The sequence below is a fragment of the Dasypus novemcinctus genome, chromosome 3, assembly GCF_030445035.2.
Source record: "Dasypus novemcinctus isolate mDasNov1 chromosome 3, mDasNov1.1.hap2, whole genome shotgun sequence".
In the NCBI taxonomy this organism is placed as follows: Eukaryota; Metazoa; Chordata; class Mammalia; order Cingulata; family Dasypodidae; genus Dasypus; species Dasypus novemcinctus.
Genome location: NC_080675.1, coordinates 171,706,619 through 171,717,982, shown reverse-complemented (window position 1 = coordinate 171,717,982; position 11,364 = coordinate 171,706,619). Strand labels below are relative to the sequence as shown.

The 11,364-nt window shown below is 45.6% G+C and overlaps 1 protein-coding gene across 1 annotated transcript; it reads right to left on the bottom strand.

Moving 5' to 3' along the window:
- Positions 1-6,442: 6,442 nt before the first annotated feature.
- NGRN (neugrin, neurite outgrowth associated) lies at positions 6,443-11,296 on the bottom strand. The gene is made up of 3 exons (XM_058294703.2): positions 11,063-11,296; positions 10,542-10,652; positions 6,443-7,543 (listed from the first exon to the last, which is right to left on the bottom strand). The coding sequence occupies exons 1-3, from the start codon at positions 11,224-11,226 to the stop codon at positions 6,931-6,933; spliced, it is 888 nt and encodes a 295-aa protein (XP_058150686.1). The 5' UTR covers positions 11,227-11,296; the 3' UTR covers positions 6,443-6,930.
- Between the last annotated feature and the right edge of the window lie 68 nt (positions 11,297-11,364).

The window sequence follows — 11,364 nt, the reverse complement described above, 5'->3', positions numbered from 1 at the left end:
AGCGTACTGGGAAGGGGGACGGCGTCCTGGAAGGGACACTACTAAACGGGAGGAACGCGGCAACTTTCCAGTCCAGTTGCTGGTCAGAAGGGAGTTTTCCTGTGGTAGAATGATTACACAGTAAACTAATTTTTAACGGTACACTAATTCTCCTAGCTCAACGAAGCGAGGGTGGGCACTTGCTCAACTTCCAAGAACTTCGAACACTGGGCGAAACCAAGTTGGAGTCTGGAAGATACTAATCGCTGGGAATCTTGGCTGTCCGTCAAATCTCCACAAATTAACCACGAGCTAGGTGCTCCCTGGCTTCGAGGCAGGAGCGGAGCGGCGAGAGGAGAGACACTTAGAAATAAAGGAGCAGGGGGAGAGGTGGGAGACAAGGGAAGAAGATCACGTAAGGAGCCAATGGGAGAGCTGGGTCCGGCCAGTTGCTACCTTAGAATACAGGAGTTGTAGCTTATCAATGCCCTTCGGATCCAGGAAAATGGATATACCGTGGCATATTCATACAATGAAAACAACAAATAAATGAAAGAAGCCAAACACAGGAGTACATGCAGTATGATGCCTTTTATATAAAGTTCTAGAACTGGAAATCTATGATTTAAAAAAATGGGATGGAAATTGACTGGGAAGAGAAATGAGGAGATTTGGGGGATAGTGGTAATGATCTCTATCTACCTTGTGTTTGAAAAAAAGCTCGTAAATTTGAAAAAAGGTTGTGAGAGACATTGGATGGTTTAGGCTGACAATACCTGAATCACTGATCAATAGTAACATCACATCATTGTCTCCTGGTGAGATGAACAGGAAGTACAGAGCATCACCCATTACCAAAAATTAAAACCTGGTCAAACCTCAAGATCTAACTACAAGTTTACAAGAAATATAAAGAGCTTTCTTCCAAGATCTGTATGAATTAAACCACTGTCAGCCCGGACTAAAAGGGACAGGGAGGGGAGAAATTAAAGGAAAAATGGCTCCAAGAGGAGAATCGTGTAAGTTGAGGTCTGGAATTAAGACATCTCCTCAGGCCAAGAGAGGGACCCCACCTATGTGTGCAGAAAGGGTGAGTTTGCCCCGGCATTTGAAAAGGGTGGATCTTCCAGCCATTGTTCAGAGAGAATCTGGCCACCCCAGGCTACAGAGAGAGTGAAGTGCATTCCTGGGTGGTTGGGGAGAGTTAGGTCGCCACCCCACTGCTCTGAGAGGGGTGGGCCTTTTCCCATAGGTTGGGGAGAGTCAGGTCACCACCCCACTATTCTGAGCAGGTTGGGCCTGTATGTCAGAGATTAAGGAGAATGTTGCCACCACCTCACTATACTAACAGGGTTTATACTGTCCCCCAGAGACTGGGGAAAATGTGGCCATCAGTTCAGTGTTCTTGGAGGGTGAAGTTTGGAGCTCAGCTCCATCACCACCCAGGTGCTTGACAAGGGTGGAACCAAGAAATTGACCATTGGGCAACCCGGTGGAAAGGGTGGGCCCCCATGAAGCCCCAAGGAGAAGGAAAAAACATCATTTTAAGGATGACTCTCAGACTTTAAAATCTAATGGAGCATGCCCTGCAGGTTTTCAGTACTGTTGCAGATCCATGACACCTTTTTCCCTCCCAAATTCTCCTTATGATAATGCAAATGTTTATCCTATGTATGTCCCTCCTTTGTATATTGGAAGTAGATCTTTTGTTTCTAAGTTTCATAGGTCTACAGCCAGAGGGGAATGTTACCCCAAGACAAACTGCATGACTATAATTGATTGATTGATTTTATTTAATGTTACATGAAAAAAATATGGATTCTCCATATACCCCCCAGCCCCTATAATTGATTTCTATGAGATTTTGTACTTAGCGTTGCTACTGAAATGAAATATTGTGATGTAATTAATGTATTTTGCATATGGAAAGTCTATATCTTTTTGGGATTCAGAGGTGGAGGTGACAGTTTGAATTTTGTGAATACCAAAAAGCAAAAGATTATGTTTTAAACTAATCCATTCCTGTGGGTGAGAGGTCCATTTAGCTGGATTATATCAGTAGGGTCTCCACCCTTTTGCTGGGACTGATATAAAGGGAAACACAGAGAAACAGACACCAGAAAAGGGAGCTGCTGTATGTGATTCTACCATGTGAGAGAGAGGACTGCAGAAAGACAGAAGTCCCTGAGACTCAAATAACTGAAGCCCAGAAAGAGACAAGCCCTATGCCTGATGCTCACAGCTGAACTCCAAGAGACAGCAGTAGATTCTGGAGGGGAAGGCTGAGACCTCGGTCACCACATGGCAACAATGCCAGGATCAACGAAGCTAACTTTGGTGAGAAAGCATCTCCACTGATGCCTTGATATGGACATTTCATAGCCTTAGAACTGTAAGCTTTTACCCCAAATAAGTCCCCATTATAAAAGCTAATAGATTTCTGGTACTTGGCATCAGCAGCCCTTTGGCAAACTAAAACAGATGTGTTAAAAGACATCACAGAGAAGAAATATGCCAAATCCAAAATGTGGGAAATTATATGGGACAAATGACCTGACTTTTTCTTAAAAAAATAAATGACAAAGGGAAAATAGGAGGGGAAACAGCTTTTTTAAAAAAGATTTATTTTTATTTCTCTCCCCTTCCCCCCGTTGTCTGCCCTCTGTATCCATTTGCTGTGTTCTTCTGTGTCCACTTGAATTCTTGTCATGCAGCACCAGGAAACTGTGTCACTTTTTTTTGTTGTTGCAGCATCTTGCTGTATGAGTTCTCCGTGTGCACGGCACCACTCCTGGGCAGGCTGTGCTTTTTTGCATGGGGCGACTTTCCTTGCGGGACACACTCCTTGCACGTGGGGCATCCCTATGCAGGGGACACCCCTGCATGGCAGGGCACTCCTCGTGCATGGCAGCACTGCGAGTGGGCCAGCTCCACATGGGTCAGGAGGCCCTGGGTGTCGAACCCTGGACCCTCCATATGGTAGGCAGATGCTCTATCATTTGAGCCACAACCACTTCCTGGCAAACTGCTTTAGAATAAAAGAGATTTAAGGGAAGTATCAACGAAATGCAATGTGTGGACTTTGTATCCCAATTCAAATAAATCATCTATAAGAATCATTTGTGGGTAAGCAGATGTGGCTCAAGTGGTTGAGCGCCTGCTTCCCACACGGGTGGTCCTAGTTTCAGTCCCTGGTTCCTCCTAAAAACAAAAACAAACAAGCAAACAAACCAAAAATCCAACTTGGGAGCTGATGTGGTTCAGTGGTTAAGCACCAGCTTCCTTCAACTCACAAGGTCTTGGGTTCAAGCCCCAGTAAATCAAAAAGAAGAAAAAAAAATTTGTGAAATGACTAGAGAATACTACAAGAGTTGATTTTTTTTTTTTAAGATTTATTTTTTATTTATTTCTCACCCCCCCCAGTTGTCTGCTCTCTGTGTCCATTCTCTGGGTGTTCTTCTGTGACTGCTTCTATCCTTACCAGCAGTACCGGAAATCTGTGTTTCTTTTTGTTGCATCATCTTGTTGTGTCAGCTCTCCGTGTGTGCGGCACCATTCCTGGGCAGGCTGCACTTCCTTTCACGCTGGGTGGCTCTCCTTACAGGGTGCACTCCTTGAGCGTGGGGCTTCCCTACTCAGGGGACACCCCATGTGGCAGGGCACTCCTTACATGCATCAGCACTGCGCATGGGCCAGCCCCACACGGGTCAAGGAGGCCCAGGGTTTGAACCACGGACCTCCTATGTGGTAGGCAGATGCCCTATCCAATGGGCCAAGTCTGCTTCCCACAGCTGATTTTTAAAAATTACTAAAAATCTTAAGGTTAAAATCTTAAGGTTACCTCTTAAGAGATACATACTTAAGTTGTTACTGATGAATTAATATGATTTCTGGAATTTACTTTAAAATAATCTAGTGGGGAGAAGAGGGGCAAGTATGCAGGATAATAAATGAAAAAATTGGCTATTTGTTAGAACTGGAAGATGAGTAAACAGTTCATTGCCATTACAATATTCTGTTTTTATATGTTGAAAATTCTGTACTACAAGGTTAAACAAACAACAAAACCTGTGCTCCTACTGGGCTTCAAGAATTCATCAAGTATTTTGTACTGAACCTTCCCCCACCCATAGTTAGCTTAACTGTGGCTGCACCGAGAAATAGAGATTGCCCTGAGATGGTGGGTTTTCCTCCCTGACTAAAGCACACGAATGAAGCATATCGCCTCCAGGGCACAGGGACTTACGTCCCTTTAGTTGTACAGTTTACCAGCTTCTTGAACTTGGCCCCAAGGTTGTTCTGGGGCCCCTGCTTCACCTGCAGCTGCTACCTCTCCAGTTTAGGCAGAATATTGTTTGTTGCCTCCTTCACCAGACTCTTCACCTGTGCCACAAAGTGCAGCTCCACCTCATGTAGTGTGATGTAAATGTCCTTCATCATGTCATGAAACAAGACTGCCTGAGGAAGAGCCTGTGGAGTCCTGTGCCCCCAACCCTGTGGAACAGAGAGCTAGATGAAGCCCCCACCCTCATTCCAGCCTCCCAGGCAGGGGTGGGGTGGAGAGCAGTCACCTACACCATGAGGCTAGCAGGTTAGGATCTGAGACATACTTACAGAATAGAGCAGGAATGGGACAGCCTGGAGAGAACTTAGGTATCTTGTTGGCTGGAGATCTGGATGAGAGACTGGGGGAAAAGTAAAAGGCAGGGCTTTCTGCCAGCACCGTGTTGGGCTTTTTGCCATCGCTGATGGCTGGTATGCAGTTCCCCATCGTTTCTTAACTGATAATGAGACCAAGTATGGTAGGCGCTGGGACGACAGCAATGAACAGACAGGTCTCCTGCCACATGGGTTCTACATTCACATGGAGTCAGGCGGGTTTTGGAATCAATACAATAATATAACTTCAGACACTGCAGGAAAGTTAAACAGGATGTAGTGATAGTAAGAACATGAAGGGAGCTGCTGTAGGAAGGCCTCGAAGGAACTGACATTTGATCTGAGACCTGAATGACAAGGAGCCAGCCATGTGAAAATCTGAGGACAAAGCAGCAGCAAATGCAAAAACCTTTGTTGATATGTTGCAAGAACGGATAAAAGGTTGAGAGAGTAATGGGATGGTAGGTATGGAAAGCACGTCTGAATTTTAAGAACATAGGCATCCACAACCCACTGGTAGGGCATGATCAGATGATTTGCAGGAGTTAGTAATGTGAATTTAAAACATTAAGTATCATCTTATACCTCTTAAACAATTAAAAAGTTCAATGGCAAATTACATAAATATATAAAAATATATATTGGTAAGCTTTTAATAAAAACTACAATATAGTTACCAAGCAGTGAGAACTTGGGTCCTAGTCTTATGCCTCCACTATTCTATTACCAGCATCTAGATTTCTAAAACTTTGACTGGCATGTGAAAGGGCCTTGTCGTTTATATACCTAACAAAATGCTCAAGTTAACTGTAATCAATATTGCAACTTCTATTAATATTTGTGTTGCATCCTGTTGAACCAGCAAGATTTTCCCCCAGAAATGAAACAGGGAGACCCATTTGGACCTGCCCCAAACCACCCCACAATGGGGCCTGTTGAGATTCCAGAGACACTAAATGTCAAGGCGATCAGTCTCAGCACCTATTAGGGGAACTCGCAGAGAGCCGTGGCTACCTATCAGTCAGACAGCAAGTTCACTGCACCTATGGCAACCAATCTTTAAATTAGACAGGGCTGGGGGACAAAGGTGGCTGAATACCACAGGTTGCTTACACATTTTGGGAAAACATACAAGTATGTGCTTTCCTCAAAACAAGATACACTCAGGGCAGCAGCACTGGAGGTTACAGCAGAGAAAGCTCAGTTTGCTTCCAGAGTTCCAGGGAAGGAATGCCTGGGGCGGGGGGCGGGGGGGGGGGGGGGAGGGGGGGCAAGGTCAATCCTACCCAGGCAGTTGTTCTACATGTACTACACACATGTAAAAGAATGAGCAGAGTGTGAAAGACAGGTTGGAATGTGCTTTCATTAGTTTTTATAGCCTACACTTATTTAAATTCAGAGTATCCACTTTTGCTGGTAAGTTGTTAAAATCAAAGTTGGCTGAAAACTGCTATTGGGCCTTGTTGCTTGCATACATCTCATTCTATTAGATATCTATGCATGACCAGATGCTCCAGTTTTAATAAAAGTATCTCTAAAATGCCATGCAGTGTTGCTCTGAATTTTTTTGTCAAATTCCCACTCTCTAATCTTTTTCAGAGCCCCAGCAACTAAAAGGCCTGTTTTTAGTTGTCAAAATCCCTCATGGGGCAGGAAGATCTCCAGGGGGGTTTGCTGGAGATTCCTCTGGCCCCATTTCTCTTTCACTGTTTAATGACAAGGACTCCTCTACTTCTTCCCTTCCCACCCACTCTCCAGGGTCACAGGTAAACCCTCCCACCCCAGAGAGCACCAAACAACAATCTGCTACATTATACTTTATTTTGCACATAAGGAGAACAATTGACTAAGCAGTTCAAGAACTGTTGGTGTTCATTAATCAAGAAGGAACTGAGGTCAAAAAGCAAACTTTTTATCTCCTCACAAAAATATACTGCAAGTATCACAGAAACTCACAATAATACATGCAACAGGGGTTGGTTTTCAACAGAGAGTCCAAGCAAAAAGGGGAATGCTGATGATCCACAGTGGGTCAGATCTGAGCTGTGCTCTGGGAACTCCAAGAAAAGAATGTATCCAGCCTGACCTTTAGCCTGCCTATTTGCATATTCACAGTGTGAAGTATACTGCCCTTTATCAGATTCAAGTGCAAGTAGCTCCTTCCCTCCCACATTCCAGGCCCATCATCCTTGCCATTCTAAGGTGGCTAATCCATAAGCAGAAATCCAGGTAGCTCCAAATATAGTTGCCCAGCTGTGCTTCATATGGGACCTTCACAAGCTAGGCCTTGGCTCAAATTCTGTATAGAAAGTTCCCGTTGCTGTCAAAGAACTCTCGCCCCCTCTGAACTACTTTGCTGCTGAAGTTCTGGTCACCTGGCTCCCCTGCCCTCAATTCCTCTGGCTTCTCATCACTTGGCAATAAAACATTTTTAATTCCTCCAGTACCCTCACAATTGCCAGTGGAGTACTTCTGCAGCTCCCTGTGGTGAGGTGGGGCGGCAGCTACAGGAACAAAGCTCTCTTGCTCCAGGCCCTGGATTCCTTTGTTCATTCCCTTCTTTCTCATTGATGTATTTCTCCTGTGAGTGTTGGACTCTATCGTTTTCAAAGCTGTGCTATGACATTGGCCTTTGGATGAGGTTTCATCCCCTGGCATCACCAAAGAGCCTGAAGCAGAGTGGCCCACAGACAGCGGCTTCAAGTTATTCCCAGAGGCCTGGAGCTGCTGGCATGAAGAGGGGAGTCCAGCTTTCTTTAGGACTTTTTGATCTTGCTTCAGTTTCTGCTCCAACGTGGGTAGAAACTTGCTTTTTAAAACCCTTCGGATCACATCAGTGCTGACATTAAAGCCTTCAGCCAATCTGGGAACTGACCAGGACTCTGCAAATTCCTTATGTAAATACCTATAGGAAAAGGAGGTTTTCAGATGGTGAGGAAATCTCGTATCAGAAGAGCTAACAGATAATACTAGTGATAAATAATGAAAAGAAAAGGGCTTGTGCCAGCCAAATGGCCATGTTCCATTCTTGTGGGCCAACAGCAACACCCAACCACTCAGTCAGGTCACATTAACTAAACTCTTCCTGCTGTACACCAGGTCAGAGATGCATGAGGACTGTCCTTCCCTTCAAGGAACACACAATTTGGTGGTACAGACAGGTATATTAACATACAATGACACTGTGAAGCTGTGAGAGCACCCAGGAGGGAGACCCAGGGACAGGCAATCACAACACTCAAAATTTGGTCCAGGGAAGCAGATGTGGCTCAAGTGATAGGACTTCTGCTTACCACATGGGAGGACCCGGGTTCGATCCCGGGGGCTTCCTGGTGAAAAAGAAGAGAAAGTGTGCCTCCGTGGCGAGCCAGTGCCTGTGTGGTGAGCCAAGTGCCCACACAGTGAGCCGACTGCCCACATAGTGAGCCAATGCCTGCGCAAGTGAGTCATGCAGCAAGATGACAACATAACAAAAAGAGAGGCAAAGGGGAGAGTCAAGGTGAAGTGGAGCAGAAACCAATAACTGAGGTAGCACAGCTGACAGGGAGCTTCCCTCCACGATAGGGGTCCCTGGGATTGAATCCCTGTGAATCCTAGAGGAGAAAAGATGAGAAGACAAGACAAAAAGAGAAATAGATACAGAAGAACACACAGTGAATGGACAGAGACAGCAAAAACAGCAGGGGAGGGGAAGGAGGGGATAAATAAATCTTACCAAAAAAAAAAAAAAAAAAAGCTTGTTTCGAGAGATTGCTTCAGTAAGTCCAAGCTAGGAGACTGGATGTAGTTGTGGTTGAGTGCCTGCTTCCCATGTACAAGAGAAGAATGGAGTGTAGGAGGGGGAGGGGGAGAAGTCCAAGCTAGAACTGATCTAAAAGCATGAAAAGAAGTAATAAGGGAAGCAGATTTGGCTCAACTGATAAAGCGTCTGCCTACCATATGGGAGGTCCAGGGTTCAAACCCAGGGCCTCCTGACCCAGGTGGTGAACTGGCCCACGCACAGTGCTGATGGGCACAAGGAATACTAGGCCATGCAGGGGTGTCCCCCACGGAGGGGAGCCCCATGCACAAGGAATGTGCCTGCAAGGAGAGCCACCCCATACACGGAAAGCTGATGCAGCAAGATGACGCAACAAAGAGACAGACTCCTGGTGCTTTGGAGAGTGCAAGTGGACACAGAAGAACACAAAGCAAATGGACACAGAGAACAGACAACGGGGGAAGGGGAGAGAAATAAATCTTTAAGAAAAAAAATTTCAGGAAGGTCAAATAATAGAACCTGTTAGGTTCTACTGCTGGACAAAATCTCAAATCCCGCATTCAGGATTTTAGAGGTTTTCTGTTGTTGTTTTTAATAAATGCTGAATTTGAGAACCTGTGTGATATCCAAACAAATGTCTGATGCAAATTAATATACAGATCTAGAGTTTAGAAGAAAAATGTGGATTGAGGATGATAGATATGCAAGCCATAAGCCAACAGGGTGGTTTGAAGCCATGTGAGTGGCTGGCACTTCACAGTCAAGTATTCAGTGAGATAAGAAGCTCTAAAACACAACTCTAAAAACAATACTTAAGACAGAGGAGAAAGAAGGGGAGCCCAGGAAGGAGACTGAGAAAAGCAGCCTTACGAAGAAGGAAAATCAGAATAGAGAGGTACCCTGGAGTCAAAGGAATTTCAAGAAAGTAGTCTATAAGGTCATATGCTACAGAAATATTGAGGATAAAGACTAAGGATGTAATATAAGTATCTTTTTAAAAATGGAAAGAAAATAAGACCACAGAGCATCAGTTGAGTGTAAAACCAAGGAAGTCACTGACGGATTTGTGTATAGAGCAGTTTTATTGCAGTGGCTTAAAAAAAAAAAAAAAAGGCAGATAAGACAGCCTGGGAGTCAACTGGGAACAAAAAATTAAGAGATGGCCTTAAGTTAACAGATGATGTAGGTCCCTGAGGAAGTAGAGAGGGACATTAAAAAAAAAAAGAGTGGGAACACATTCCCATCATAAAAGACTGGTTAAATAAGCTGTGGTTACATCTATAAGAAAGAATGAGGAGCTCTCTCTTCTAAAATGGAAAAATTGATAGGATATATTAAGTGGGAAAAGAGAAAAGCAAAAAGTAGAACAGTATGTTATTGTTTGCAATTAAAGAGGTGACTATAATCTATATTCATATATGCCTGATTTGTAAAAGGAAACCTGGAAGACAGAAAAGACTACTAAAAATAATAGTGGAGAGTGAAGGGTGTAAACACTTCTCAATGTGTTTGCCATATTATATTGCTTATTTTCAACCATATATCTACTAAAAAAAAAAAAAAACTTCAAAATTTAAAAAAATGATCCCTTAAGATTTTCTAAGTTATGGCTCTATTCTTCAGAAAAATTCACTCCAGCCATAGATCTTAGGTTAAGAACATCACGACGTACTATTGAGAGGATGTCTATAATTTACTGTTTAAAAATTTCAAGGAAGCAGATATGGCACAAGAGGTTGAGCGCCTGCTCCCCACATGGGAGGTCCTGGGTTGTCCTGGTTCCTCCTAAAAACAAAAAAACAAACAGCAAACAAACAGAATAACCAAATCAGGGGAGACAATGTGGCTCAGCGATTAATGTCCGGCTTCTCCCGGGTTCAATCACTGGCCCCGGCACCTCAAAAAAAAAAAAAATTTTTTTTTCCAGCCAAAATGAAACAAACGTATTATAATGCAAAAAAAACATGTTAAGTCTGGATGGCGGGTTTAAGGAGATTCGTTACATTACTCTACTTTTCGGTCAGAAAAGTTCCACGATAAAAATTTTAGTCTTTACCAATCCCCAGATAATCAAACCCATATTCTAGGCCCCAGTATTCCCTTCTCATCACGGCACATCCGCACGGGGTACCAAGAGTCTTACCGGATCTGCTCCATAGCTTCCCAGGTCAGGGTCCTGGGCGGGGCACCAGGCTTCTCCATTTGCCTCCGAATTTTCTGGAACCGCATTGCTTTTTTCTGTCTTTTCAGGGCGCTGGGGGCGAGAACCAATGGCAAAGGCCATGCGTGGAAGCAAGACGGGTGGTTGAAGAACCTCGGGCTAAATCTCAGAGCTCCCAGGCTCTTTTCGTTAGCAAAGGCCCTCGGGCCCCGTCGGCCAGTCGAAGGCTTGCTCTGCACACCGCCCCCAGAAATCTAACACCAACAATAGCGACCCGAACGCACGCCGAACTCTCTACACGGGCGATGAAATACGTCACGAAAGAAGGGACCTGGGGTCCCAAGGGAGCTGAACACCGTCCCTGCGCCCCCGACGACGAATGGGAAGAAACAAGGGCCGCTGAAATGCGGCGGCAGGACGCCCGGCGCCAAGGGGGCGCGCGGCCTTGAGCGCCGGGGCGCGAGACCCCGCTTCAGGCGGAGGGCCCGGGAAGGAGCCGGTACCTCTCCACTTCCTGCAGCTCCCGCTCCTCCGGCTCCCAGTCAGAATCGGGGTCCGGCTCGCGGCCTATAGGCCCCGGGCCCGCTAACCCCCGAGTCGCGACCCCACAGCGAGTGACAGCAGCCCGAACACGCCCACTCAGAGACAGGACCAGAGCAAACGCCATGACGCCGAGAATACGCCTTCTGTAGCGCGCAACGCGGCAGCCAGGGACCGAGGGCGGGGCCGGAGCGGAAGGGGCGGGGCCGGAGCGGAAGGGGCGGGCCCGGGAGCGCGGGGGTGGGCCCGGAAGTCGCGTCGGCGT